At 37.3% G+C, this 26,445-nt stretch overlaps 2 protein-coding genes across 5 annotated transcripts in view; both read left to right on the top strand.

Moving 5' to 3' along the window:
* Nucleotides 1–26,445, top strand: part of dock9b (dedicator of cytokinesis 9b) — a 200,715-nt gene that overhangs the window by 74,555 nt on the left and 99,715 nt on the right. The window contains exons 2-3 of the mRNA XM_049479075.1: nucleotides 13,873–13,989; nucleotides 21,338–21,427. Coding sequence (XP_049335032.1) covers nucleotides 13,873–13,989; nucleotides 21,338–21,427 — 207 coding nt within the window. The remainder of the gene's footprint in view (nucleotides 1–13,872; nucleotides 13,990–21,337; nucleotides 21,428–26,445) is intronic.
* LOC125802141 (uncharacterized) lies at nucleotides 2,651–12,401 on the top strand. Of its 4 annotated transcripts, XM_049479074.1 has the most exons (6): nucleotides 3,807–4,141; nucleotides 4,801–4,869; nucleotides 5,469–5,541; nucleotides 6,997–7,152; nucleotides 8,173–8,265; nucleotides 10,502–12,401. In XM_049479074.1, exons 4-6 carry the CDS (start codon nucleotides 7,048–7,050, stop codon nucleotides 10,820–10,822), a joined length of 519 nt encoding a protein of 172 aa, XP_049335031.1. In that variant the 5' UTR covers nucleotides 3,807–4,141; nucleotides 4,801–4,869; nucleotides 5,469–5,541; nucleotides 6,997–7,047; the 3' UTR covers nucleotides 10,823–12,401. The 4 variants fall into 4 exon arrangements, with proteins under 4 accessions (XP_049335029.1, XP_049335030.1, XP_049335028.1 ...); XM_049479072.1 differs by lacking the exons at nucleotides 3,807–4,141; nucleotides 6,997–7,152; nucleotides 8,173–8,265; nucleotides 10,502–12,401 and adding an exon at nucleotides 2,651–2,928 and having other exon boundaries at nucleotides 5,469–6,965; XM_049479073.1 differs by lacking the exons at nucleotides 6,997–7,152; nucleotides 8,173–8,265; nucleotides 10,502–12,401 and having other exon boundaries at nucleotides 2,935–4,110; nucleotides 5,469–6,965.

Raw genomic sequence — 26,445 nt, 5'->3', positions numbered from 1 at the left:
AGAAAACACTGAGGGAGCTGCAGAATTATGTATGGGACTAGAATATGAGCTCTCACCAGAACAAGCGAATCTCTCTCTCTCTCTCTCTCTCTCTCTCTCTCTCTCTCTCTCTCTGTGTGTGTCTCTCTCTCTCTCTCTCTCTCTGTGTCTCTCTCTCTCTCTCTCTCTGTGTGTGTGTGTGTGTGTCTCTCTCTCTCTTGCACGTGAACTCCTCCGCGTTTGACTTGCAGAACTGTGTGTAGCTGTTCTTAAAAATCATTTTAATTAAATAATAGTTCTATGCTTATATGTTACCGTGTTAATTAACATAGTTTTGATCATATTTACGACGCGCCGACGCACGTTATGCAAATCGATGTATTTTCGTAATCGATGACGTCGATTATGTCGACGCGTCGCCCCAGCCCTACGCACTACGCATTTACATACACAGTTACACAGTCCAGTCAGAACATTATGACCATTTCCTCTCTGTGTTTCTACACGCACTGTCCATTTGACCATTTAGGACACTTTGTAGTTCTTTAACTACAGACTGTAGTCCTGTATCTGTTTCATTTCTCTGTATACTTTATTATCCTCCTTCCACTCCTGCTCATGATCACACCAGTATGTAGAATTGTGCTTACTAGAGAGGGACTATAGAATGACCAACACAAACTGTGTAGCAACAGCTCAGCTTCTGACTCTTCATCTACCAAGTGGAGCAGCTAGGTACAGTAGGAGTGTCTAATATAGTGAACAGTGAGTGGAGACAGTGTTTTAAAACCACAACAGCACTGCTGTGTCTGATTTACTCATACCACCAGCACAACATGCAACACTAAAACATTTGTACACTAATTACAGTCTTTGCAATGTCATATGTTAGTTTACAACATGTGTAATGCACTGCTAAGTGCAGCTCAGCCACTGAACTAGTCTTAGAGTCTCTGTAAAACGTGAAATCCATCGAAGATCCTATTTAAACCTATAGTTACTTACACAGAGGTGGGTAGTCCAGGTCCAGAAAGTAAAATAAAACCCTAAGGTGGATTTTTACATTTAACTAGTGTAAACAGAACTGTTCTGGAATTACACCTAACTATCTCAATTGTACTTCACCGGTGGTGTTCCATAAACAAATTCTACCCATTTGTTCTTTAGCTCTAAATTACTGGGCAAAGCAAATAACACTGATGTGTTATTTGCACAAATAACACAGGAACGAACTTGCCATGTTGTACCCAACGCTGATCAAATTGTTTTTATTAATATTTTCTCTGGAGGTTCAGATTGTATTTAACAAAGAACAAGAAAAAGTGGATTTAACAAAGAACCTATTGTATTTAACAAAGAACAAGAAAAAGTGGATTTTAGCAGGAAGGAAACCTTTTAAGATAAGGTAAGATAAGATAAAATAAGATAAGATAATATATGACAGCCTTTTATTATTCCATTTGGGGAAATTCGCATTGTTACAGCAGCATAAACAATAGAAGAAAAAGTGCAAAGAGTATAAAAAAGATACATAGACAGGTCAACAAAAGTAGATACATATCTGTTATCTAAACAAAATAAATAAATAATCTACAAATGTAGATATGAGATTGATGAGAAAAACAGATTGCTCATATCCCAGGGATTAATATTACTGATTACAAGTACTGATATTGCACATAAGAGCATGATATGGATATTGGTATTGCACATAAGAACAGAGTACAATAAATGATTTAACTGAGCTATAACGGAACAGTGAGAGAGTAGGATATTAAAGTATGCAGAGAAGCAGAAGGACTATAGTCTGTAATTATAGAACTACATCTATCTCCTATATGATCAGTGGAGCTGATAAGATGGACAGTGAGAGTAAAAACACGTGCAGGCACATGCAGTGTCACCCGTACTGGGGGAAACGGTGAAGGCTAACATGTGCTTTCTCTAAGACCCATAAACAACGATGTCATTGTTGAGCTCAGCGCATTTGGAGAAACCCGCCAATTGCCAGCTCTGCAACAGCTGCTAACAGACGTCCACGCTGGCTAGTATTACACTGAGAGAAAGAGAGGGAGGCAATAAGGGGTTAACTTGTAGTTTTTAATAACCTGAGTAAAAAAAAAGCAGTTTTAAATAATAAGTTCATTTACTAAGGGAAAAAAGTGTTTATCCTCTAAACCTAATAACTTGATTGTGCCACCTATGGTCGATTGCAATCAGGCTTTACTCATAACAATGACTGTTTCACTCTGTGGAGGAATTTTGGTCCATTCTTCTCTACAGAATTAGAGGGTTTTTGAGCATAAACGTCCTGTTTAAGATCATTCACAGCATCTCAGTCAGACTTTGACTAAATCATTTCGTTTTTTTAAGCCATTCAGAGGTGGACTTGTTTGTGTGCTTTGGATCATTGTCCTGCTGCAGAACCCAAGTACGTCTGAGCTTGAGGTCACAAACTGGTGGACAGATATTTTCTTTCAGGATTTTCTGGTAAACAGCAGAATTCCTGGTTCCATCTATTACATCAACTTTAGGCCCTGAAGCAGCAAATCAGCCCCAGACTATCACACTACCACCATGTTTGACTTTTAGTATATTGTTGTATGATGTTAGTATGTATTATGTTCTTTTTCTAATTTTTTTTGTTAATTTCATGTCAAATATACACTCAAAAAAATAAACTCACCCTGTTGTTGATTTTAATCAAGTATTTTTAATTAAAATTACTTAACAGCTTTGTGTTAGCAAGTGAAACCTGAGTCAGTTGGACTGCTGTGATGAAAGTCAGTTAAGTTGTCTGATTTAATTAATAAGTGCATGTTTGGTGAACGCATCCCAGTGAAGTAAACTCAACAGGCTGGCTACTTTCTTCATCCGGGACATTCGTGGCTGTCTGTGGACTTCTCTTCAGCAGCAGCGCCATTTTATTTTGGAAAAGCAGAGAGTGCGGTGAGTATTAGTCATAAATATATGTATATTTAAGCTGTACTTGGTAATTTATTAAAAGCGGTTCGTGTGTATGGGGAATTTAGGTAAGAGAAACCTCACTGTGTAATAAAATATCTACCTGGCCAGTCAGCTTCATGTTAGCTAGCTAGCCAAGTTAGCATTAGCGTTTTTTTAAATCACAAAATGCTTTTAAACTCAATTCACAGAATTGCGGTCGCATCATGTGGGTCTCGTAACCTCAAATAGTGTACATTTTAATTTTACGTGTATCTGGATACTCATATCTGCCAACCAATGTGTAAATTACGAGCTATGCTAGCGCTAGGGCGCTAGCGTTAGCTTGCTAGCGTTAGCTTGCTAGTGTTAGCTCGCTAGCGTTAGCACCCTAGCGCCAGCATAGCTCGTAAAACAAACTTTTAAACTCAATTCACGGAATTGTGGTCGCATCATGTGGGTCTCTTAACCTCATATAGTGTACATTTTAATTTTACGTGTATCTGGATACTCATATCTGCCAACCAATGTGTGAATTACGAGCTATGCTAGCGCTAGGGCGCTAGCGTTAGCTTGCTAGTGTTAGCTCGCTAGCGTTAGCACCCTAGCGCCAGCATAGCTCGTAAAACAAACTTTTAAACTCAATTCACGGACTTTCGATCGCATCCTAGGGGTGTTGTAACCACATATAGTGTAAAATATATTTTTATGTGTAGTTAATTATTCATATTTGTCTTCAAATGTGTGAATTATGAGCTTCGCTTGTGCTAGGGCGCTAGTATGCTAGCGCTAGCAGGCTAACGGCATTAAACGGCCAGTCTCGGAGTTGCGTTAGTAGTGTAATGTGGTTCACGCGGTAAATAAGGGATATTTTGTGAAGTGTTTTTGGTTTAGCTAGATTTGGCTCATACCCACAGGGAAATACAATGTTTGAAACAAATAACTTAAGTGCACCGGTACTCCTTTTTTGCTTTAAACCAAGTTCAGCTTGGCTGATTTAACATAAACTGAAGACCCGCTGAAGCCACACAATCCACTTAGTTTGGTTTAATGCCCGCGTATTCTCCAGTAAACTGGCTTTGGTAACGCAGTGTTGTGTGACTTGCACAAGCTTCCGTAGGACAGATGCTGCGCATGCTCAGAAGTTCAGTCCATGAACGAGAAACGTCGGCGAGGATCGCGAGGCAGGTGAAAAGCGGGCGAATCTTGATCCATCCGAGTAATTATCGTAGTATATGTGCTTTTTTGTAATGTAATCTTTAAAGGTTATAGTGTGTGGTTATATTATGAATTTTATGGCCTTAGTGTACCAAAAGCGGACACATTAATAGCTAGCAAACTTCCTTGCTTGCTGACTAGCTAGTTAGCTATATAGCCAACAAAATAGCCTGACTGACTGATTAATTAATTAATTAATTTGAATCGTTACTAAAGCTGCTCTGACCTGATGTCACATTATTTTAAGTTTTTCAAAAATACACATATATTTCTTAATAAAACTGTTTTATAGACAAACAGCCAACAAAACTCATAAGTAGCTCCTCCTTTATTAAAATCTGTATTTACTGTATAATATAACCTGATTTTAATAAAGTACAGTCTCTAACGCTTAGCCAGATAGTTTAACCAATATTAGCAATGGTAATGACTGAGTGAATCCTGTTTAAACTCACCTCAACTGCAGTAATTTAACCCAACGTGTGTGTTTAAAGTGTGCAAAAATGAATGTATCAGCAATTAAGAGCAGATCTGCATGTTCAAAATGCCAAACAGTTAATAATCTTAAATCCATTTCTTGTTTTTGTCAGAGCTGGTAAACTTTTTTTCTCCCCTAGTTATTCCCCTAATTTTCTAACCACAACTTGTGTGTTATTACAGGGTGTCTCTGTCAGTAAGAACAGTCCTGCAATTGTAGGCTGGGTGGTGTACCTTTTTTTGGCTCTTGTGGTAAGTTTAATGGTCTTCTTAACATGTATTGATTTAAAGTTATATCTGTTTTTTGCCCCAACATGTGTTTAATAGTTTATAATCCAGATTGACCTCATTGACCATCCTGTGCCAGCTCCTTTAACAAGCTGCATTCAAATCACTTTACAAATGAGCACTGGAAAAAAAGTAAATAATAGGAATACCAAATGTTATTTGCATGCTCTCATTCATTTTCCACTTATTTTACCAGTGTATATTTTTAAAACAATAAAAAAGTTACTATTAATATTTATTGAACACTAGACCTTTTTTAAGATCCAAGAAGGTATATCAGCAAATTACAATACATTTAGCAGTGGCAGTGCTTTTTCAATCGTGAATGTAGTTCAGCAGTTCAATTTTAAAAGTAAATGTACCTTAGCAGCGGTAATTAAAGTAGATGTGGGTGAAATTTATACAGAGAAAAGCAGTCAGTATTTTGATAAACAAACAAAGGCTAAAACTAGACATATATTTAATATGAGCTAGTAAAATGGACTATGGGGAATGCATAAAAATAGCAACAGATATCAAATGGTAATTGTATATGCATTTTTTTATGTTTGTTTTTTTTTCAGTACCATGAATGTGGAAGTGTAAAGACTGTGATGCAGAAGAAGCTACAAGATCTCAGTTACTGAAACACTACAGGTTAAAACATGGCCACTTTGGGCGCAGACACCCTTATCCATGCACATATTCAAATTGCCCCTGCACCTTTAAAACTTGGAATGCACTTCGAAGCCACCTGTGTAGATCACATTTTGATCAGACATCTCAAAGATCAGTAGATTGCACAACATTTAGCTGCCATCATTGTTCCTGTAATGACATTGCCTCCTTAAGAGATTATTTTGCTCACGTCAACAGCCATCTAAAAAGGCACGAAACCATCAGTTGTATATTTGATAATTGTTCTTTCCAAACAAACATTTACGGAACATATCAAACTCACAAGAACAGAAAGCACAAGAAATTTACACTGAATGATTTTAAAGAAGGTATTGTGAAGAATGGCACAACAGATTCACTTTGTAGTGCAGGAGATGCATGTTTGAGAGAGAGTGAAGTGTTGGATGTTGAAGTTGAAGACAATGCACTTGTCCCACAACAAGATAATTTCCAACAAATTATAGAAGAGAAATTGGCATTTGTTTTATTAAAATTGGAAAACTATTTTCATGTACCAAGCTCTGCCGTTGATGAACTGCTAAATGAGTTACAGTATTTGATTAGTTCAGCGTCTTTTTCTAATAACATTGTTTCTGATTTCTTCAATAATCATAACCTGCAAATTGATCAGTTACTCATCAAAGAGTTAGGCAGTGTAATCTGTTCATCTAACCCATTGTCAAAAGCTTTAGGGAAAGATGGACCATTAGCTACTTATTTTAAACGGAAGCAGTATTACAAGGATCATTTCAATATTGTTGATCCAGTTCAGTATGTCCTAGATGCAACGGCAAAAAGAAGTTTTCAGTATGTACCGTTGCTTAAGGTTTTACATCAGATAGTTAATCAAAAAGATGTGCTTAATAAGATCGTTGACAAGAAAAGACAGCAACAGGTAGTGCATGACCATCTAGATTACAGGTTTTCTGAGGATGGGCAGTATTTTAAGAACAATGATTTTCTCTCAGGGGAGGAATTGAGAATTGCTGTTTGTCTATATGTAGATGATTTCGAGCTTTGCAACCCCCTCAGTACTTCACGTAAAACACACAAACTCTGCGCTGTCTATTGGGTTTTGGGGAATTTGATTCCTGGCAGCAATTCTACTTTGGACTCAATTTACCTGGCTCTTTTATGTTAGTGAGGATGTGAAGACCTATGGCTATCACATTGGGATTGGTTCAGAAAATCATACCAGGAAATGACTTTAATTTCCATGAAAATTGTACATTTATGGAGAAGTTATCTTTATTTCAACGATGATCACACTTATGTACAACTGTAGCAATGTTTTATCTAAAACGCATCAAGAAGTAAAAAATAATATTTAATTAGTTAAGTTATTGTATGTTTTTATTGTTCAATATTTTGTTGGACATATTTTGGATTCATTCAAAACTTGTCTTTTGGCTTTCAATATTAAATGTTTTGTAGGTTGAAGCAGAGTTTGCACGCATCATCACTGTCCCACTGAGATCTAAGTTCATGCAGCAACTTGATTACCACTCTTCCCAGCTGATGAAAGTTTTGCCACGGAAAGGAGGAGTAGCTGGACAAAAAATAAAGAATATCTTTGCTGACGTGGACAAGGTATGTGTGTTTCTTACAAATGTATTATCAAAAACAAAGTAAGGTAATTATGCATGGAACTGAATATCGAAGTTATCTGGTTTATGGAGAATGTTTTATTCACACAGCTCTTCACACAATATTCATTAAAACTGATGCTTATTTTTATATACTATCATCTTGACAAATTAATAAAACCAAAACTGTTAAAGGTGCACTGTGTAGGATTTTCTTGATTATTCATGATTTTTAAAGAAGTAAATTTGCAACTTCAGTCACTGTTCCACTCTATTGAGGTGCAACATTCAGAATAATATTCCTCTCATGTCTGATCTGGGCTCCACTGTGCCAAAACAAGGCTATGTAAGTTCTGAGAGCAGCCCACCCCAATATTTACATAGCCTTGTTTTAACACAGTGGAGCCCAGATCAGACATAAGAGGAATATTGTTCTGCATATTACACCTCAATGGAGTGGAACAGTGATTTTGAAGTTGTAAATTTACTTCTTTAAAAATGATGAATAATCAAGAAAATCCTACACAGTGCACCTTTTAAATTCTTTTACTAATGTTAGTAGAACAGTCTGCATGCCTAGGTGATTATAGGTTTTATACACCTGTAGTGGACATGTAGGTGATATACCTGAACTAAATTATGTGGATGGGTGAGTCATTACATTTAGCAATATTGAATCTTCTTGTCCTAATTAAATGTTAAGATTATTTTGTATTAAAATCATGTTAAGATAATTTTAGTTGCCTTTATTGTTGTCAGATTACTTAAACATCACTAGCCAAGTTTTGGGTATAGCACAATCGGAGGAGTACAATAGGTAATATATTAATGACCTTAATTAATTTGACCTTTATTTTGATTAAGGTCATTGTTGCTTATTGTAATATATGCAGATATGATGCAATCAGAAATCATGAAGTAACAATTTAGTAGCCTAAACTGTTTGCTTGTGCAGTGATCAGGTGTTAACCGCTGTACAGTATAATAGAATACCTTGCACGTTTCTCTTGCGTTTTTGCTGCAGAATGATGCCATTGAAACAAGAAGAGCATGTGTACTGAAGGCACTAATTGTCTACCTGAATGAAGACCCCGAAAACCTCATTAGGGAGTATCTTGTAAGGATTTTTTTTTCTGCTTTCCACAAAATTCACAGATTCACTAGTTTTATATTTAGGGTTCAAGCACCGAAGGTGCGTAGAACCCTATTGTTTTTGCTAAGATTTTTCTTCTTCTTCTTCTTATTATTATTATTATTATTATTATTCTTTTTCTCCTGTAAAAACAGTTGTGCAGCCTAAACCGTAAGTCATAGAGAAATGAAACTTGGTAGGTAGATGTAGGATCAGTGCATCTCGGTGGACAACAAAAATGGCACCGATTGGTCAAGTGGTGGCGCTATAAACAAGGAAATTCATTTTTCACAATTTTCTCAATAACTCAAAAACCATAAGACCTACATTCAAAATTCTTTTTTTTGATGGATTCCTTGGGTCAATACCAACAACTTTCCAATTTGGACCATGCACTTCCGTCTATATAGATTTTGTGCTAATTTGCATAATATGCAAAACCTACTTTTGCAAACTAGTCCTAGGAATTTTGACCAATCCTGGCATGTTTGGTATCAAAACACTCGTGAGAGCATGCGCTTCAATATTCATTAGAAAAAGTTGAAATATGTAAACAATATGGCCGCCATATGCAAATTAGTCCTTCCGGATATATGCCCCATTCACTTCAAGAGGTAAATTTGGAGCACTGTTTCTCAGCAACCGTGCAACCTAGCAAGTTGAAACTTTGCATGCAGAATCTATCATACAGCTTCTAAAGGATGTTCAAAGGGCAACTTAATCAATCAACATGGCTGAACACCATCAGCCAATCAGCATTCAGCAGACATTTTGGCGGGCTGAATGTTGCCCAATCTGGATGATATTTGGCAGTTATGTTCAGGTGGAGACACTGTAGTGACCTGCAAAGTGCTGAAACAATCCGCCCACTGGGGGGCGCTGTTCCAAAAAAACGAGTATATGTCAATCATGCTGTACTATTTTGACATCTAATTGTTTTTGCCATATTTAGTACAGTGGCTCTGACAAATTTCTCAATACAACTATGTTTAAAAAGTGCTTTGTTCATTCATAATTGCTAATTGTTTGAAAATAGCTATATTGAAACTACTCTCTGGATATTTGGCCTATCACCTCCATTTCAGTCTTGCTGCACACTGTAGAGTCTCTAGGTAAATGTTCATTAAAAACATTTGTGAAAATTTCACATACAATACTCTCCAGGCATCAAGCAATCTGTGCATCCTTGGAATTTCTAACCTAAATTGCTGTAACTCTGCAGTATTTGCTGTAATCTCACAATGTTAAAGACCTCTGTACAATATCACTCTGATGAAGCGCCATTTAATAAAGAACTAGATTAAGAATAACTTGACATTACATGTCATATCAGAACATTCACTCCTTTGTGCCTCTTCTCAACATTAATAACAGGTGAAAGACTTTTGATCATTTTAAATGTGACAGAATGTCTCCAATTGTGTTAGACCTTCTTACACATCACCATCCTATGCTCTAGTAGGCACCATTGTGCTAGTTGGTGCTTGATGAAGCGCCATTTAATTCAGAACTAGATTTATAATAACTTCGTAATTACATGTCATATCAGAACATTCACTCCTTTGTGTTAATTTAAACTTGTTTGGTCAAACATTTCAGCTTGTTCTGCAAAGGTTCAAAGGTCAATCTGAATACCACTTTGTGAACATTCTGGTTGAAGCCACCTGATCAATACCAATAACATGTAGACACCTTTTGACTAGTTCTAACTCACTTAATGAATATCCTACAAAGTTCACTAGATTTAAATGTGAATTTAAGCACTGATCAGGTTGAAAGGCCTCTGCTCAACGTTAATAACAGGTGAAAAACTTGATAATTTCTAAATGTGACAGGGCATCTCCAATCATATTAGACCTTCTTACACATCACCATTCAATGCTCCAGTAGGCACCATTGTGCAAGTTGGTGCTTGAACCCGATGATTGCCGCTTGCGGCTATATTTTAGACTTTGTATTTACATGCAGTGTTTTAAGTAAAGTAGTTAATTATTGATTTTTATCCATATGCAAATTTAACCCTCACATCCTTCCCTCAACAAAGACAGAAATATTTGTCACAACTGCATAGTGAAATTCCTTTTTACTAACTTAATTAGCAGCAGTGCTAAAGCAGTTTCATTTCTCAAATTGATGATTGGAAAACATTGATTGGAATTGGTTGTGTGTGTGTGTGGGTCTATGTCATTTGGCTGATGGTGTATTTTTTTCTGTCTTTCAGGATGTTGAGGACAAGCAGGAGATGGAGCAGACAGTTCTGGGAGTCTTTGCTGTAAAGAAGGAGGGGGCAGAACCCACTGATGACCTGGAAGATGTCGGTATAGTCATCAAAGGAGTGGAAGTACTTCGCACCCTTGGTAACATTGCAAATGCAGTTGCCATTTTATTTGGCCTCATGTACTCACTGGATTTGAGCTACCCAACCAATCTTAAGTACACATTTGAGGTTCTGCAGAAAGTTGTTATGGAACTGGATGACAAACAACTGTCAAGACAGGCTCAAGTGTTAAAAAACAAACTGAAGGGAAAGTGTAGACTTTGAAAGTGAGTGCCACTTCAGAGTATTCCAAAGAGGACAACTTTGACCTGAGGTATTTGAAATCCAGGACAATTTGAATGTTAGTGTTCTGGTTTTGTTTGAAGTTCTAATGTTTGATGTTTTAACGTTTTAAAAATGTTCACAAAAGGGAGTAAGGAGGGATATTAAAAGCCAGAACAGGAAAACGCCATGCATCAAAGGGTATTAAGAAATTTCTTAAAAGGAACCCTGCCTGGTAGCACTTATTTCTTAATATGTTGTTATTACTCTAAATCACTAAGCTATGGTGTTGTTAAAAAAAAAAATGGACAATAAATTATTAGTTTGAGAAGTGCTTTTATTCTACTTATTTGACATATGGGTGCCGCCATTATTTTGCACCAAATTAGGCTTACAAGTGATACCAGCTGGGGTTCACTTTAAATTTTCTTAATTGTTTGATACAAGGTTTGTTACCCTTATATTAATGCTACAACATTAATCATCCTTGTTTCTATTCACATTGTCTATCTGAACAGCTCCACTGACCATACAGTAGCACTTTTTAGTCTTATAGTCCTTTCTCTCTGGCTTTGTGTGCACACTGGATTTGAGCAACCCAACTAAAATTAAGGTACACACTGCTCCACCATAATCCATTTGACACCATCACAATCATGCCAGTGTCACTGCAGTGCTCAGAAAGACCCACCACGCAAATAGCTGCTCTATGGAGGATAAATGTTTAACTAATTTGAATATTCAGATATTGGAATATGAGTAAAAAAAATTAAGTTTAAATTTATAAAGAAAACCACGGTTTTTAAATAGTCAATATACTAACTAATTCACATGATTTAAGTAAGCACTGAGTAATAGAGGGGAAAAAAGATTGAGGTCCATTTATAATTTAAAATTAAAATATATTATTCAATATATAATTGTGACAGGCAAGAGGATAAAATAGGCATACTAAATGCAGTCTGTAATTATAAAACTAAACTGTGTCTAATAGGATCAGTGGAGCTAAAAAAGTGAGGGGAAAAGTGAACAGAAGTCACTGTTACCATGTTTTACATGTATTGGTTTAAGCATGGTGTTTTGATAATGATCTGGCTAATGTGTTGCACTTATGGAATTGATAAGCAAAGGAAATTTTATTTTTATTTATTTATTTTATGCCTTATTATATTGGGTCAATGTAATAGATGTGCTTTTAAAAATTATTTTATCATAAAGGTTTTGACATACTTCTTGGGGTTCTCAAATGTAAAGCTAATTAAGCGTGTTTCTTTAGGCTAACTGTGTATCGCGTTGGATCCGGATTACAAAGACCTGATTTAATGTTTGTTTAAATGCAGTTCAGAAGGATGAAATTGTAACTCAGAAGCAGTTGTGTTTTATCTAATGTGTGGCTAATGAGTTAAAAGGGATTTAGAGTTCAGAAATGTAAGATGTTCAAAAGATTTGTAACAGTTCAGCTAAAGGTTGTGTGTAAGTAAAGGTAAATTGGGATCCCATGTACTTTTTGTTGTGTGCACATTGCAAAACAACCTTGTAAAAGGACAAAAAATACCAATTAAATGTTGCAAATGACCATAAAGGACTCCTTTTTTTTGCAATGTATGCAGTTGACCATGGTTTGTCTGTGTGCTAAATAATTATTTCACAGAAACAAAGTGATTGTGATTTGAATTTACATTTTGGAAAATGCTGACTGTCAGATTTTGTTATTCAGCTTAAAATAACTGCAGTTGTAACAGTTAGTTATGTACTAGTTTTGTAAACTAGTTAAATACTTTTTAGAAAGACATATATTACTATTGAGAAAGACCTACCTAACTATACTTTGTAGTTTCAACTTAACTGACTTAAGTTTTGGTAAACCAGTAGTTATGTTACATTTACATAAGTGACTTAGTTCAGTATAATGAAATACCTTTCTGTTGTCATTAATCAACACAGTTAATTAAAACAAAAGAAAGAGCATTTTGTTGAGTTTATGTTGGTCGATTTAGTTATCTATACACAAACCTATTAATTTAATCCAAGCTAACTTTGACACCAATATATTGGTTGTAAATAATCTAGTCATGTTGGTTTTACCTAATACAGTCATGTTGAATTTACATAATACAGTTATGTTGTGTTTACATAATACAGCCATGTTGGTATTACAAAAAATAGTCACTTGAATCCTAAATAAATGATTTAATTATATCAAACACAACTCAGTTTAGTGGAAATTGTTGACATAACTGGATTAAGTAAATCCAACGAATTATTTTTTTGAGTGTAATGGGACACACACCTTCCAAAATGTCCACAAGTTGTGAGGATCATGAAGATGTTTGTTGGCAAATGTGAGATGGGCCTTTGTGTTCTTTTTGGTCAGCAGTGTTTTAATCTTGAAACTCTCCTATTGATACAATTTTCACCCAGTCTCTTTCTTATTATTGGATAATTTACACTGACCTTAACTGAGGCAAGTGAGACCTGCAGTTCTTTAAATGTTGTTCTAGGTTCTTTTGCAGCCTCGTGGATGAGTTGTCCGTGCCCTTTTTTAGTAGTTTTGGTAGACTGGTCACTCCTGGGAAGGTTCACCGGGGTTCACTCTTTTCTCCATTTGTAAATAAAAGCTCTCACTGTGATCCGCTGGAGTTTATAAGCTATAGAAATGACTTTCTTATCTTTCCCAGACTGAGACCTTTTTGAGACCTTTCGTCCTGCCTTATGTTTTTAGACATGTTCTATTTAAATGATTTCTTGATTCCACAGGTCCAGCAGTAATCACATTTTGGGTGTTGAGGTGTTAGAATAATATAAGTTAATTTTGTCAGTATCAAAGTCCTTTTAGAGTGTCAGTCTCTGTATTAAAGCAAAGAATCCACTAAAATGAGAAAGTAAGGTAAGGCAGCGTTTAGTTGATGGCAGAAGCCTTTCTGAAAGAGCATACTTCAGGTTCTACGCTACCCTCTACTTAAGAACAGAATTCTCCTGTAACTCATGTAACCTGTGTGTGTGTGTTTGTGTGTGTGTGTGTGTGTGTGTGTGTGTGTGTGTGTGTTTGACAGGTAAAGCCGAAGGTGATTGAGCCACTGGACTATGAGAGTGTTTTGGTTCAGAGGAAGACTCAGATCCTCAGTGATGTCCTGCGAGATATGCTGCAGTTCCCCATTGATGACTTTCTGGTGAGCATAACTCTATAACTCCTTACATTCTATAACATCCTCTTGGACATATCATCCGCCGCCATGGGCTAAAATTCCACTGTTACGCTGATGATATCCAGCTCTACATCACCACCAAAACCATCTCCCCTGCCATCCTCTCCACCCTCACTTGCTGCCTCATGGATATCAAAGACTGGATGAACCATAATTTTCTCAAACTAAACAGTAATAAAACGGAGATTATTATCTTTGGTCCAAAATCCAGCCTCTCCACCTGTCAAAATTTCACTCTCTGTATTGACGGTCACTCTGTCACTCCTTCCCCACTTGTCAGAAACCTCGGAATCTATTTGGACCCTACACTTTCCTTCAAATCACACATCAACCACATAGTTAAAACATCCTTCTTTCACTTACGCAATATTGCACGCCTGCGACCCACTCTTCCCACTCCTGCTGCAGAGACATTAATTCATGCCTTTATCACCTCCAGACTCGACTACTGCAATAGCATCCTGTATGGTCTCCCCTCTACTGCTCTTCAAAAACTCCAATATGTCCAGAACTCTGCTGCTCGATTGCTCACCCGCACCCCCATCAGACAGCACATTACCCCTGTCCTCCGTCAACTCCATTGGCTTCCCATAAAACAACGCATACATTTCAAGATCCTCCTTATCACCTATAAAGCCCTTAACAACCTCGCCCCCCCATACCTGTCTGACCTCCTTCACCGCCACTCCCCCGCCCGACAACTCCGCTCTGCTGACGTTAACCTCCTCACCCAAACTACCTCCACCAAATACCGGACCCGTGGGGACAGGGCCTTTGCCGTCGCTGCCCCCACCCTGTGGAACTCCCTCCCCCTTACCATTCGAAACTCTGAGTCCCTGCACTCCTTCAAACGTCATCTCAAAACCCACCTTTTCAAGTCTGCATATGAACATTGATACATGTGCTAATTGTACGTGTGTATGTGAAATTGTTTTTGTAAAGCGGCTTTGAGTACCAAGAAAAGCGCTATATAAAATTGATTTATTATTATTATTATTATTATTACATTTATCCATTTATTCTTTCTGGGTAACACAGTTACTTTATTCACTTTATTATACTTTATCCAACTCTGCCTTTCTTTTATTTGTCTCCATTCATGTCTGTCCATTTTCCGTCCAAGCATTTAATCATTCAGTTCTTTATTATTTACCCCCCCATTTAAATGTCTAACATCATTCCCTATGGTAAGGTTTTATCCATTAATGCTCCAGCCACACATTCTTAAGTGAATCTAGTTCTTCATCTATACAGTATATCCACCTTTTCCATATATGCATCCCTGCCTTTAGTCTTCAGTATATTCATTTGTTCTCATTATTCATTCACATTATCTGTACACATTATCTGTATATATTATCTGTTCACATTATCCATTCACATTATTTGTACACATTATCTGTTCATATTGGCTGTTCACATTATCCATTTACATTACCTGTACACATTATCTGTATGCATTATGTGTTCACATTATCTATACATATTATCCATTCACATTATCTGTATACATTATCTGTACACATTATCCATTCACATTCTGTTCACATTATCTGTTCACATTATCTGTTCACATTATCTGTATACATTATCTGTACACATCCATTCACATTCTGTTCACATTGTCTGTTCACATTATCTGTATACATTATCTGTACACATTATCCATTCACATTCTGTTCACATTAGACGTTCACATTATCTGTATACATTATCTGTTCACATTAGACATTCACATTATCTGGACGCATTAACCACTCACTTTATCCACTCACATTGTGCACTTGCATTATCCACTTACATTATTCATTTACATTACCTGTGGACATTACATTCACATTTCCCTCAACAGCTATCTATTTATCCTTCCCTTCAAAAAATAGCTATGTCCATATTAGGAATCCAAGATTAAACTGGAGTTATGTAGGACAGAAATTAATGTGGTTTTACAAAAATGAAGTAGTACTAAATTAATAGCTTACAAACTCTATGTGCCCTGTTTTCTTCTAAATGCAGCTGAAATTCTAGGAATTGCAAGGCCAAGGAGCCAAAGTGCATCATTTAATACCTGTTAGATTACACTTACATGTACAGGATTAGAATTAGCCTGCCTAGATTCTATTTAGCATTATTATATATCATACTGTTTAGTTTGACTAAGTAATGGTCTTTAGATTCAGTGAAATTCTAGGTGGAAATATAAGCAGAACAAAATGTATCAAATTCTAAATTATTGCTATACTTTTTTTAATCTAATTTATAAAATGATTTATTTGTTTTCTTATTGTTCTGGCAGATTTTTACTGCATAACTTGTCCCACAGTTTTTAAATATCGAGTCTATTTAAAATAATGCATGATAACAGTCTTATTAATTTTTTAAAATCCCATTCATTAATTCTGTACATAAATTCAGGTATAAAATATCTTAATATGGGCACTATGCTGACTAATCCATAATAGATTTCAGAAGTCTGTGCCACTATCCTTTTATTTGTCCATCGATTAGTTTTTCCATTCATCCTCCTGTCTATTCACACATTCCTCTATTTGCCCAGCATGATTTATTCAGTTATTTTTCCACTCATATTCCTCTACTTACTGAGTTAGTGCTCTTCTATTGACACAGTTCACTTATTCCTTATTATGTGTGTTTGTACTGCCAGCCCATCCTCATTTTTATCATGTCTTCCTTGAGAAGAGTGTTTTATCTTCAGACATTTCAGGCCTAAAGCCTTGGGTAACCTGTTAGCACAGCTGCTGCAGCACAGGAAGGCCTCTGACTGCTCACTGTCAGCTTTGGCTGGTTCTCACAGAGACAGAATGTGAGCTCCAGCAGAGATCTCCACACTGTCTAAACTGACTGGGGCTATAACTAACCCTCCAAATTACATACAGTTGCAAGAAAAAGTATGTGAAACCTTTGGGATTACTTGGTTTTCTTCATAAATTGGTCATTAAATATGTTAAGATCTTCATCTAAGTCAACAATAGACTTACACAGCCTGCATAAACTAATACCACACAAAAGTATATGTTTGCATGGTTTTCTTGAACACAACATGTTAACATTCACAGTGAGGGTGGAAAAAGATTAGATGAGATTGGATGTGTTGGTTAAAGCTGTACACCAGATCTGAGTTTGCTGTTCGTAAGAAGCATTGCTTGATGTGAATCGTGCCTCGCACACAAAAGAGCTCTCAGAAGACCTACGTATGTTCAATAATTGTTGACTTGCATGAAGCTGGAAAGGGTTACAAAAGTATTTCTAAAAGTCTTGATGTTCGTGTGTCCACGGTAAGACTGACGCTCTACAATTGGAGAAAGTTTTGTACTGTTGCTACTCTCCCTAGACGTAGTCGTTCTGTAAAGAGGACTCCAAGAGCACAGCACAGAATGTTCAATGAGGTGAGGAAGAATCCTAGAGTGTCAGCTAAAGACTTACAGAAATCTCTGGCACATGCTAAAAGTTTTGTTGACAAATCTAAAATAAGGAAAACATTAAACAAGAATGGAGTTCAGTGGAGGACACCACAGAGGAAGCCACTGCTGTCCAAAAAAAAACTTGAACGCCTGCAAAAGAGCACCTGGATGTTCCACAGCAGTACTGGCTAAATATACTATGGACAGATGAAACCAAATTTGAGTTGTTTGGAAGGAACACACAACGTTATATTTGGAGAAAAAAGGCACAGAACACAATCATCAAAACCTCATCCCAACTGTGAAACATGGTGGAGGGAGCATCATCTGGAAGGATTGCTGTCATCAACTGAAAAATTAATTCCCAAGTTTAAAAAGATATTTTGCAAGAAAAACTTAATACCATCTGTTCACCTGAAGTTCAACAGAGGATGGATGATGCAACAGGATAACGACCCAAAACATAGAAGTAAATCAACAACCGAATGGCTTCAACAGAGGAAAATATGCCTTCTGGAGAGTCCTGACCTCCTCAACCCAATTGAGATGCTGTGGCAGGACCTCAAGAGAGCGATTAACACCAGATATCCCAAGAATACTGCTGAACTGAAACAGTTTTGTGAAGATGAATGATCAAAAATTCCTCCTGACTGTTGTTCAGGTCTGATCTGTAACTACAGGAAACGTTTGGTTGAGGTTTTTGCTTCCAAAGGAGGGTCAACCAGTTATTAAACCCAAAGGTTCACATACTTTTTCCCCCCACTGTAAAATTTAACATGTTTTGTTCAATAAAACAATGCAAACATATAATATTTTATGTGGTAATAGTTTCAGCAGACTATGTTTGTCTATTGTTATGACTTAGATGAAGATCAGAACACTCCAAGTAATCCAAAAGGCTTCACATACTTTTTCTTGCAACTGTATCGAGGATGGAGAGACTAAAAAGGAATAACAGAGACTGTGAGTGAACACAGTGTTTAAAAACTCCAGCAGCACTGCTGTGTCTACTGACTTACTTGTAAACAGCTTCACAATAGATTTAGACTTTAGATTTAGCAAGGTGGGACAATTACTGGGGCTTCTCTTCACTTTAGTGCAGAACTGTTTCTGGCCAACTTCTCATTCCTGTGGAGTAGGAGTTGTTATATGAGCCGGTGTCTGTTTTATGAATTGTGTCGGTGATTATTAGCTATACCAGAGGCCAAGGACAGAGAATAGAGCAGGGAGAAACCCTCATCCCCCCATACATTAACTCTTCCATTACTTTTGCCTTAACCATGAATACACCCAGAGTTCTGATTTCTTGACAGGAAAGTAGGAGTAGAATTTTTGATAATAGTGTGTAATGCATGTGCATGTGAAACACACCAGATGTTTCAGCATGGAGTTGTAGAGGTTCCTGATGGTGTCCTGCAATAATCCATCTTATGTAGCTGGACCATTCTCACACAGTTCCTACAATTTTTCAGTTAGAATGGAGTGTTGATAGCATTTCCACTTGCATTGCACACATTTTCAATAAAGGATAGGTCTGGCAATGCAGCTGGCAATGGCATTTTGCATCTGTCTTTAAGACAAGCTCTTCAGAATGCGGCAGGATGTGGACAAGCATTGTCCTGTTGGAATAGTGCACTAGAGTGTACATTAAGAAATATATTGTTGGGCTTGTGATCTGGCTTTGGAAAAAAAAATCCCTCTACACCATGACACCAGACCTTCTGGATATGATGTCATCATGATATTTGACAATAGATATTTTTGCATGACCTTGGTGCTTCACCAAAAGTGGGACCCTAAAATGAAGTTTCTTAATGACAGTTTAGAACTATCACCACAAAGTTTCATTCCTGTCGGTTGATTTCTTTAGAGTATAAATAATCTGGTACTACTACAGGGTCCAGTTACTTTTTTCCCAGTTTCTCCCAAATTTACATGGCCAATTACCCAACCTACTCATTAGGACTCCCCCTATCACTAGTGATGCTCCAACACCAGAAAGGTAAAGACTAACACATGCCTCCTCTGATACATGTGAATTCAGCCACAGTCTCTTTTCCAACTCCTGCTGATGCAGCATTGCCGAGTAGCATCACAGCACAGCGCGCTCTGAGGAAAGTGCAGCGACTCGGTTCCGATACATCAGCTCACAGACGCCTTGTGCTGGTCGACATCACCTTTTGGAGTGATGTGGGGAGAGAGAGCGCCATCTACCCACCCAGTAAGAGCAAGGGCAATTGTGCTCTCTCAGAGCTTTGGTACCCGATGGCAAGCTATATAAACAGGATTCGCAAATAAATTCTGTTTCAGCAGTTTGCTTGTGGTGAGAATGTGGTCGGTCTCGATCCAACTCAGCTGTTAAATATACTCCTTTTATTTGAGCTAAACTGCTGATAAGGCGCAGTTTAATCTGATATACAGTCATATGAAAAAGTTTGGGCACCATTATTAATGTTAATCATTTTTAGTTCTAAATATTTGGGTGTTTGCAACAGCAATTTCAGTTTGATATATCTAATAACTGATGAACACAGTAATATTTTAGGATTCAAATGAGGTTTATTGTACTAACAGAAAATGTGCAATATGCCTTAAACCAAAATTTGACCAGTGCAAAAGTATGGGCACCCTTATCAGCACAGACATGGGTGGTCTGTGGATTGTATGGGTGGTCTGCGGATTGTTCTTGACTGTTCTCACCATTCTTCTTCTCTGCCTTTCTGATATTTAACTTGGCCTGCCACTTCTGGGCTTAACAATAACTGTCCCTGTGGTCTTCCATTTCCTTACTATGTTCCTCACAGTGGAAACTGACAGGTTAAATTTCTGAGACAATTTTTTATATCCTTCCCCTGAACAACTATGTTGAACAATCTTTGTTTTTAGATCATTTGAGAGTTGTTTTGATGAGCCCATGATGCCACTCTTCAGAGGAGATTCAAATAGGAGAAAAACTTGCAATTGGCCACCTTAAATACCTTTTCTCATGATTGGATACACCTGGCTATGAAGTTCAAAGCTTAATGAGGTTACCAAACCAATTTGTGCTTCAGTAAGTCAGTAAAAAGTAGTCAGGAGTATTCAAATCAATAAAATGATAAGGGTGCCCATACTTTTGCACTGGTCAAATTGTGGTTTAATGCATATTGCACATTTTCTGTGCAATACAATAAAACTCATTTCAATCCTGAAATATTACTGTGTCCATCAGTTATTAGATATATCAAACTGAAATGGCTGTTGCAAACACCCAAATATTTTGAACTAAAAATGATTAAGATTAATAGGGGTGCCCAAACTTTTCATATGACTGTATTAGCCAGATAATGATAATTACCGCAGCTCTGAATAAACCCTGTCTCTGTTCCATGCTGTTTACACGCGCTGTCTGTGCTGCATTTACTGCTCGCAGCAGTGCGACTCTGCTGCATGTCCTATTAAAAACCCTGTGTTTATAACGCTGCCCAGAATCTTCTTACAATATTTAATTTCCTGCTTACACACCTGTCCAATGCTCAGGGCCCTACGGGAGAGACACCCACAAATCAGCTGTTATTTGGGTGGTTATTTGGGTATTCTCAGCACTGCAGTGACTGTACTGTTGTGTGTTAGTGTGTGTTGTGCTGGTGGTATGAGTGAATCAGACACAGCAAAGCTGCTGGAGTTTTTAAACACTGTGTTCACTGACTGTTGCTGCACAGTTTGTGTTAATCAGTGTACAGTGTTCTATATGATAAGATGAGATACAGTGACAAATTTCCATTACTTTCACTTTGTCTGTTAAAAATAATAATAATATAGAACCATTATGTTCTGTTTTAAAACATAACATTTTTGTTTGTGTGTGTGTGTGTGTGTGTGTGTGTGTGTGTGTGTATGTGTGTGTGTAGATGTCGACACTGAGGAGGCAGGGAAGGACTCTGCACCCCACTGTTCCTGAGGGAGCAGAGAAAAGAGCCACCAGCCTGTTCGTCCAGGAGGTGAGAGACTTTTAAAATCTATAACCCATCACATCTAAACAGGGCTCCATTAACACTCAACCAAAAAAAGCAGGGTCTCCAGATCCGTAAAAAAAGAATCCTTTAAAGATCCTTTAAAAGTCTTAAGTTCCCTTAGCTGTAATATGCCCACAAATGTCTGAAATACTTCTACATCTACTTCTACTACTGGAACATTTACATTTATGTTTATTTGAAATATTGCAACTTAATATACAGTGGTGTTAAAAAAGTGTTTTCCCCCTACCACTTTCTTTTGTTTTTGCTTTTTTGTCATACTGATGTTTTTTGATTATCAAACAAACTTTAATATCAGACAAAGAAAACCTGTGGAAATATAAAAACCCAATCTAGCTCTTTGTAAAAAAAAAAAAAAAAAAAAAGTGAGACCTGTAGTTCTTTAAATGTTGTTCTGGGTTCATTTGTGGCCTCATGGATGAGTTGTCCATGCCCTTTTTGGAATAATTTCAGTTGGCCGGGAAGGTCAGCCAGTGTTCCATGTTTTTTCTGTTTGTGATTAAAAGCTCTCACTGTGGTCCGCTGGAGTCCCAAAGCCTTAGAAATTACTTTGTTTTCTGATCTGTTTTAAAATTTCTTCAGATTGTGGCATAATGTGTTACTTTTTGAGATCTTTTAGCTGCTTTGTGTTGTCACACAGGTTCTATTTAAGAGATTTCTTGTTTCTTGAGTTCTGGTAGTAATCAGGCCTGGTTGTGGTTAGTAGTGAAATTGAACTCAGCTTTCCAAAAAATGTGATTAAGCACAGTTTATTTATATTGAGAGGAGAGCTAGATTGGTTTATATAGTTTTTTTTTTCTCTTAATAAATGAAATCATCATTTAAAAAGTGCTTTTTATATTTACTCAGGTTATATTTGTCTCATATTAAAGTTTGTTGGATTATCTAAAAAACATGACAAAAAAGTATGAAAAAAAAAAATAAATAAAAAATCCGTAAGGGGCAAATACTTTTTCACTTTTTTGTAAGTTGCAATATTTTTTATTATGAAAGTGGTCCTAACTTTGTCTCAATTAGAAACAGACACAGTTAGAGTAGTGATGCTGCTTAGGCAGCAATTCAGTCCTGCTATATTTTCTTCTCTATATTTCCACCTATTATCTATTGGTTTGCTTTTTATTTTAATTGTAATTAACTGAATTACAGTTGCTGTTTTTTGTATCCTGGTTGCATAACACAAAATTCATTTTGTAATTCTTTACTATTCACGTCTGCAGATCTGTGGTTGTTTATCTGCTCATGTTTTGTGGTTGTCAGTGCTTAACTATAGATGAAGCCTTTGTGGATCTGGGACCAATGTTTTGCCTCATATCTCTTCTTGAGTATGTTTCTTAATGTGGGTGGGCTACAAAGTCATGTCTGGTCATTGAGGATCCATGTAATGGTCACTGGTTGATGTCAGAATGAGGCATGAAATGATATTCCCCCGCTCACTTATGAGACTGACGACATCAGCAGAAACAGCTGCAGCCTGTTTTCATGTGTCCACACATCTGCCCCGAACAGACGCTGTGTAGAGCATCCTCCTCCGTAATCCTCCTCCTCCTCCTCACCCCTCTGACCTGCTGAAATATGGTTCTTATCAATAGACCATAAGAACATTACAGATTATTGCATTCATCTGGAGAGCTGGGAAAACATTAGAAATTACTCTCCATATTTATATAGAGATGATGTCATGGTCTGGTGCTGCTTTAGTTGAATCTGGCCAGCAGCAAGAAAGTAAAACATCATCAGTCAGATAAATGTTTGCCCAGTACCCACAGTTTTAAGCCAGTCATTGTGGTGGTTCCTTTTTTTTATGTTTTATAATGGTTCCCATCCTTTTCAACATTCGCGGCACACTTAACCCTCCAGAAAACGTTCTGCGGACTACCTGAAAGTGTAATTAACCATTTCAAATCTAAACAAATACAGCATGCTAATTTTACCTGGGGCTCGCAACCCCCAAGAAGGTAATGGCACTTGCGAGAGTGGTGCTAATTCAGGGTATTTTCATAAAAACCATTGCATACCATATGAGGCACGATGTTTGTGGTTCGTCTGAGGCCATCCATGATGCAACACATGTGCATTGTGTGTAGCAAAACTGACAAATGGCTTAAGCTTTATTGATTTTAAGCATTTTATAGCTTTTTTTAGTTTCCCTTCAAAATGCATGACATTTATATAAAAATACATAATAGGAATCTGTTTTCAAAAAAATATTTTAGCAAACATTTATTGTTTATTATTTCACATTCTTAATGAAGGATTATTTACAATACATAACATTCTTTTTGCATTCAGTAATACAAAATCTAAAGGTTTACAAAGGCCTTGTCTTGCCAATGTTAACTAGCCAGAACATCAAGCAATGGAAGACACCCAGCGTCAGGCCAAAGTAGTCCAAACGTCAAACATTGGTTGACACCCAGCGTCAGGCCAACGTAGTCCCAACATCAAACATTGGTTGACACCCAACGCCAGGCCAAAGTAGTCCTAACATCCAACATTGATTGACACCCAACCCCAGGCCAACATAGTCCCAACGTCAAACATTGGTTGACACCCAGCGTCAGGCCAACGTAGTTCAAATGTCAAACATTGTTTGACACCCAACGTCAGGCCAACATTGTCCCAACGTCAAACATTGGTTGACACCCAACGTCAGACTGACGTAGTCCCAACATCAAACATTGGTTGACACCCAACGCCAGGACAACGTAGTCCCAACATCCAACATTGATTGACACCCAACGCCAGGCCAACATAGTCCCAACGTCAGACAATGGTTGGCACCCAACGTCAGGCCAACGTGGTCCCAACGTCAAACATTGGTTGACACCCAGCGTCAGGCCAACGTAGTTCAAACGTCAAACATTGGTTGACACCCAACGTGAGGCCAACATAGTCCCAACGTCAAACATTGGTTGACACCCAACGTCAGGACAACGTATTCCCAACATCATACATTGGTTGACACCCAACGCCAGGACAACGTAGTCCCAACATCAAACATTGGTTGGCACCCAGCGTCAGGCCAACATAGTCCCAACATCATACATTGGTTGGCACCCAACATCAGGCCATTGTAGGCCCACTGGCCAAAATTATGTTGGACCAACGTGATTGGCCAACATTATGCCAATGTAAAAAACAATGACGTTGAGCCAACGTTGAGCCATCATATACTTGCTTGTCTGGTTTAATGTTGTGGAATTCACATTAGCTAAATACTTACTTTCAGCTTCAACAGCTTCAGATACAGCTGTTTAGGCACTTTTTTAACAACAAACACAGCTGTTTTAACAACTGGTCCACTTGCACAAGGTCAGGGTTTGCAACCTTGCAGTGCTGCTGCTACAATTTTAAATTGTTTGTTGATATTTGTATTGGCCTTAAGACTAGTATACTTCTTTCTGTGTTTGCATAGAAACTTCTAGAATGCCATGCAGGGTGCAGACATCCCTGACCAGTGAAACACAAATATGGTCGATGATGTCACACTCTTTGTTAGACCATCTATAGATATGGAGGGTCCTATCTTACACCCTGCGCAAGGCACGTTGCGATGCTCATTGCTGTCTTACACCCCACAAACAGTCTATTTTTATGCCTATGTACCAAATAACAATGGTGCTTGTGAATACATCTATGTTGATGGGCATAGTGGTCTGGAAGTGAGGTGTGTTCAGGTACATTTTTGGGGTATTGCTATCTTGGCAGTGAAAAGACAGGTATTCCACTGACTTATTTGAACCCTGACAATAGTCAATAATCAGGTGTTAATTGCTGTCTTGGTGCACAGATGGACACGCAGCTGTGCACAAACCCAACTTATCAGAATAAACAGAATACAAATAAAATAACATTGCTGTTCTCATAAATGACCTGTTTGCAAACCTTCACAGCATAAATGAGCAGGTTATTTTCCTTTACCTCTGCGCCATTAAAATACCAATCCACCAAAGTCAGAGTGCACCTGGATCTTAAAGGGAATTACAAGTGACACACTGATTGGTTTATTTTACGTTACACCCAAAACACACTATTGATTGATTAAGACAATCGGTACATGCCTATTGTGCATTTCAAGCCACACAAGATGTAAGACACATTTACACGCTCTAAATTGAGCTGCGTGGTGCACGAATGCAGCTTACTTACAGAGCGCTAAATTAGGGCCCTGGGTCTCAAAATGGGATTTTTGGACATGACATAAATTCTGTAATTGTTACAGTCAATGAACAAATTGACTCCACGCCACTTACCCCTGTATTTTAGTCCCAAAGTGCACAAGAACACACCAGAATGTTCCTTGTTAAAATCATGGTTTTCTCTTAGGAACAACACTTCTTTTGTCCGCATTTGGATTTGTATTTTACATATTAAACATTTTGTGATCTTTTATGTTCTGTCATCTGAAATTTGATTTTGAAGATTATTTTTATATTTAGTGAAGAACCTGCAGGCATTAACCCTTGTGTGGTGTTCATATTTTTGTTACTTGTATTTAATTAAGCAAAATTAAGCAATTTTACATTAAAATGCTTTACACATGCTTGCTTCACCTAAATTGCAAGCAATATAAACAGCTTACATGGTTAATATTTGCCCTTTCCCTTTCTTATGTTACATTTCTTTCAAAAAGTGCTACTCTTTTTTTATTAGTTTTTTAATAAAATGTAAAAGAAAATGAATTAATGAGTAGAAATTTGTTTAGTTTCAAATTTACAAATTAAGCAATGTTTATTAGCCCTTGGCCAAACATACTGTATGTAATATAAATGTGTGTGGGGGGGGGGGGGGTGTACAGTGTGTGTTTATCGAAAATGTGTTTTGATATATGTTTTTCACAAAAAATGAGCCAATGCCAATGAGTTTGAGTTTGATTTTTTTTTTTTTTTGTATCATTTGATGAAAAATGAAAACGGGTCCCACAGACCCGAACACCACACAAGGGTTAAACAACAGTGGAGACTGACTAACTGACAAAGCTG

Source organism: Astyanax mexicanus, chromosome 5 (assembly GCF_023375975.1).
Source record: "Astyanax mexicanus isolate ESR-SI-001 chromosome 5, AstMex3_surface, whole genome shotgun sequence".
Lineage (NCBI taxonomy): Eukaryota > Metazoa > Chordata > Actinopteri > Characiformes > Acestrorhamphidae > Astyanax > Astyanax mexicanus.
The sequence above is the reverse complement of the archived record's forward strand: the minus strand, read 5'-3'. Positions and strand labels throughout refer to the sequence as shown.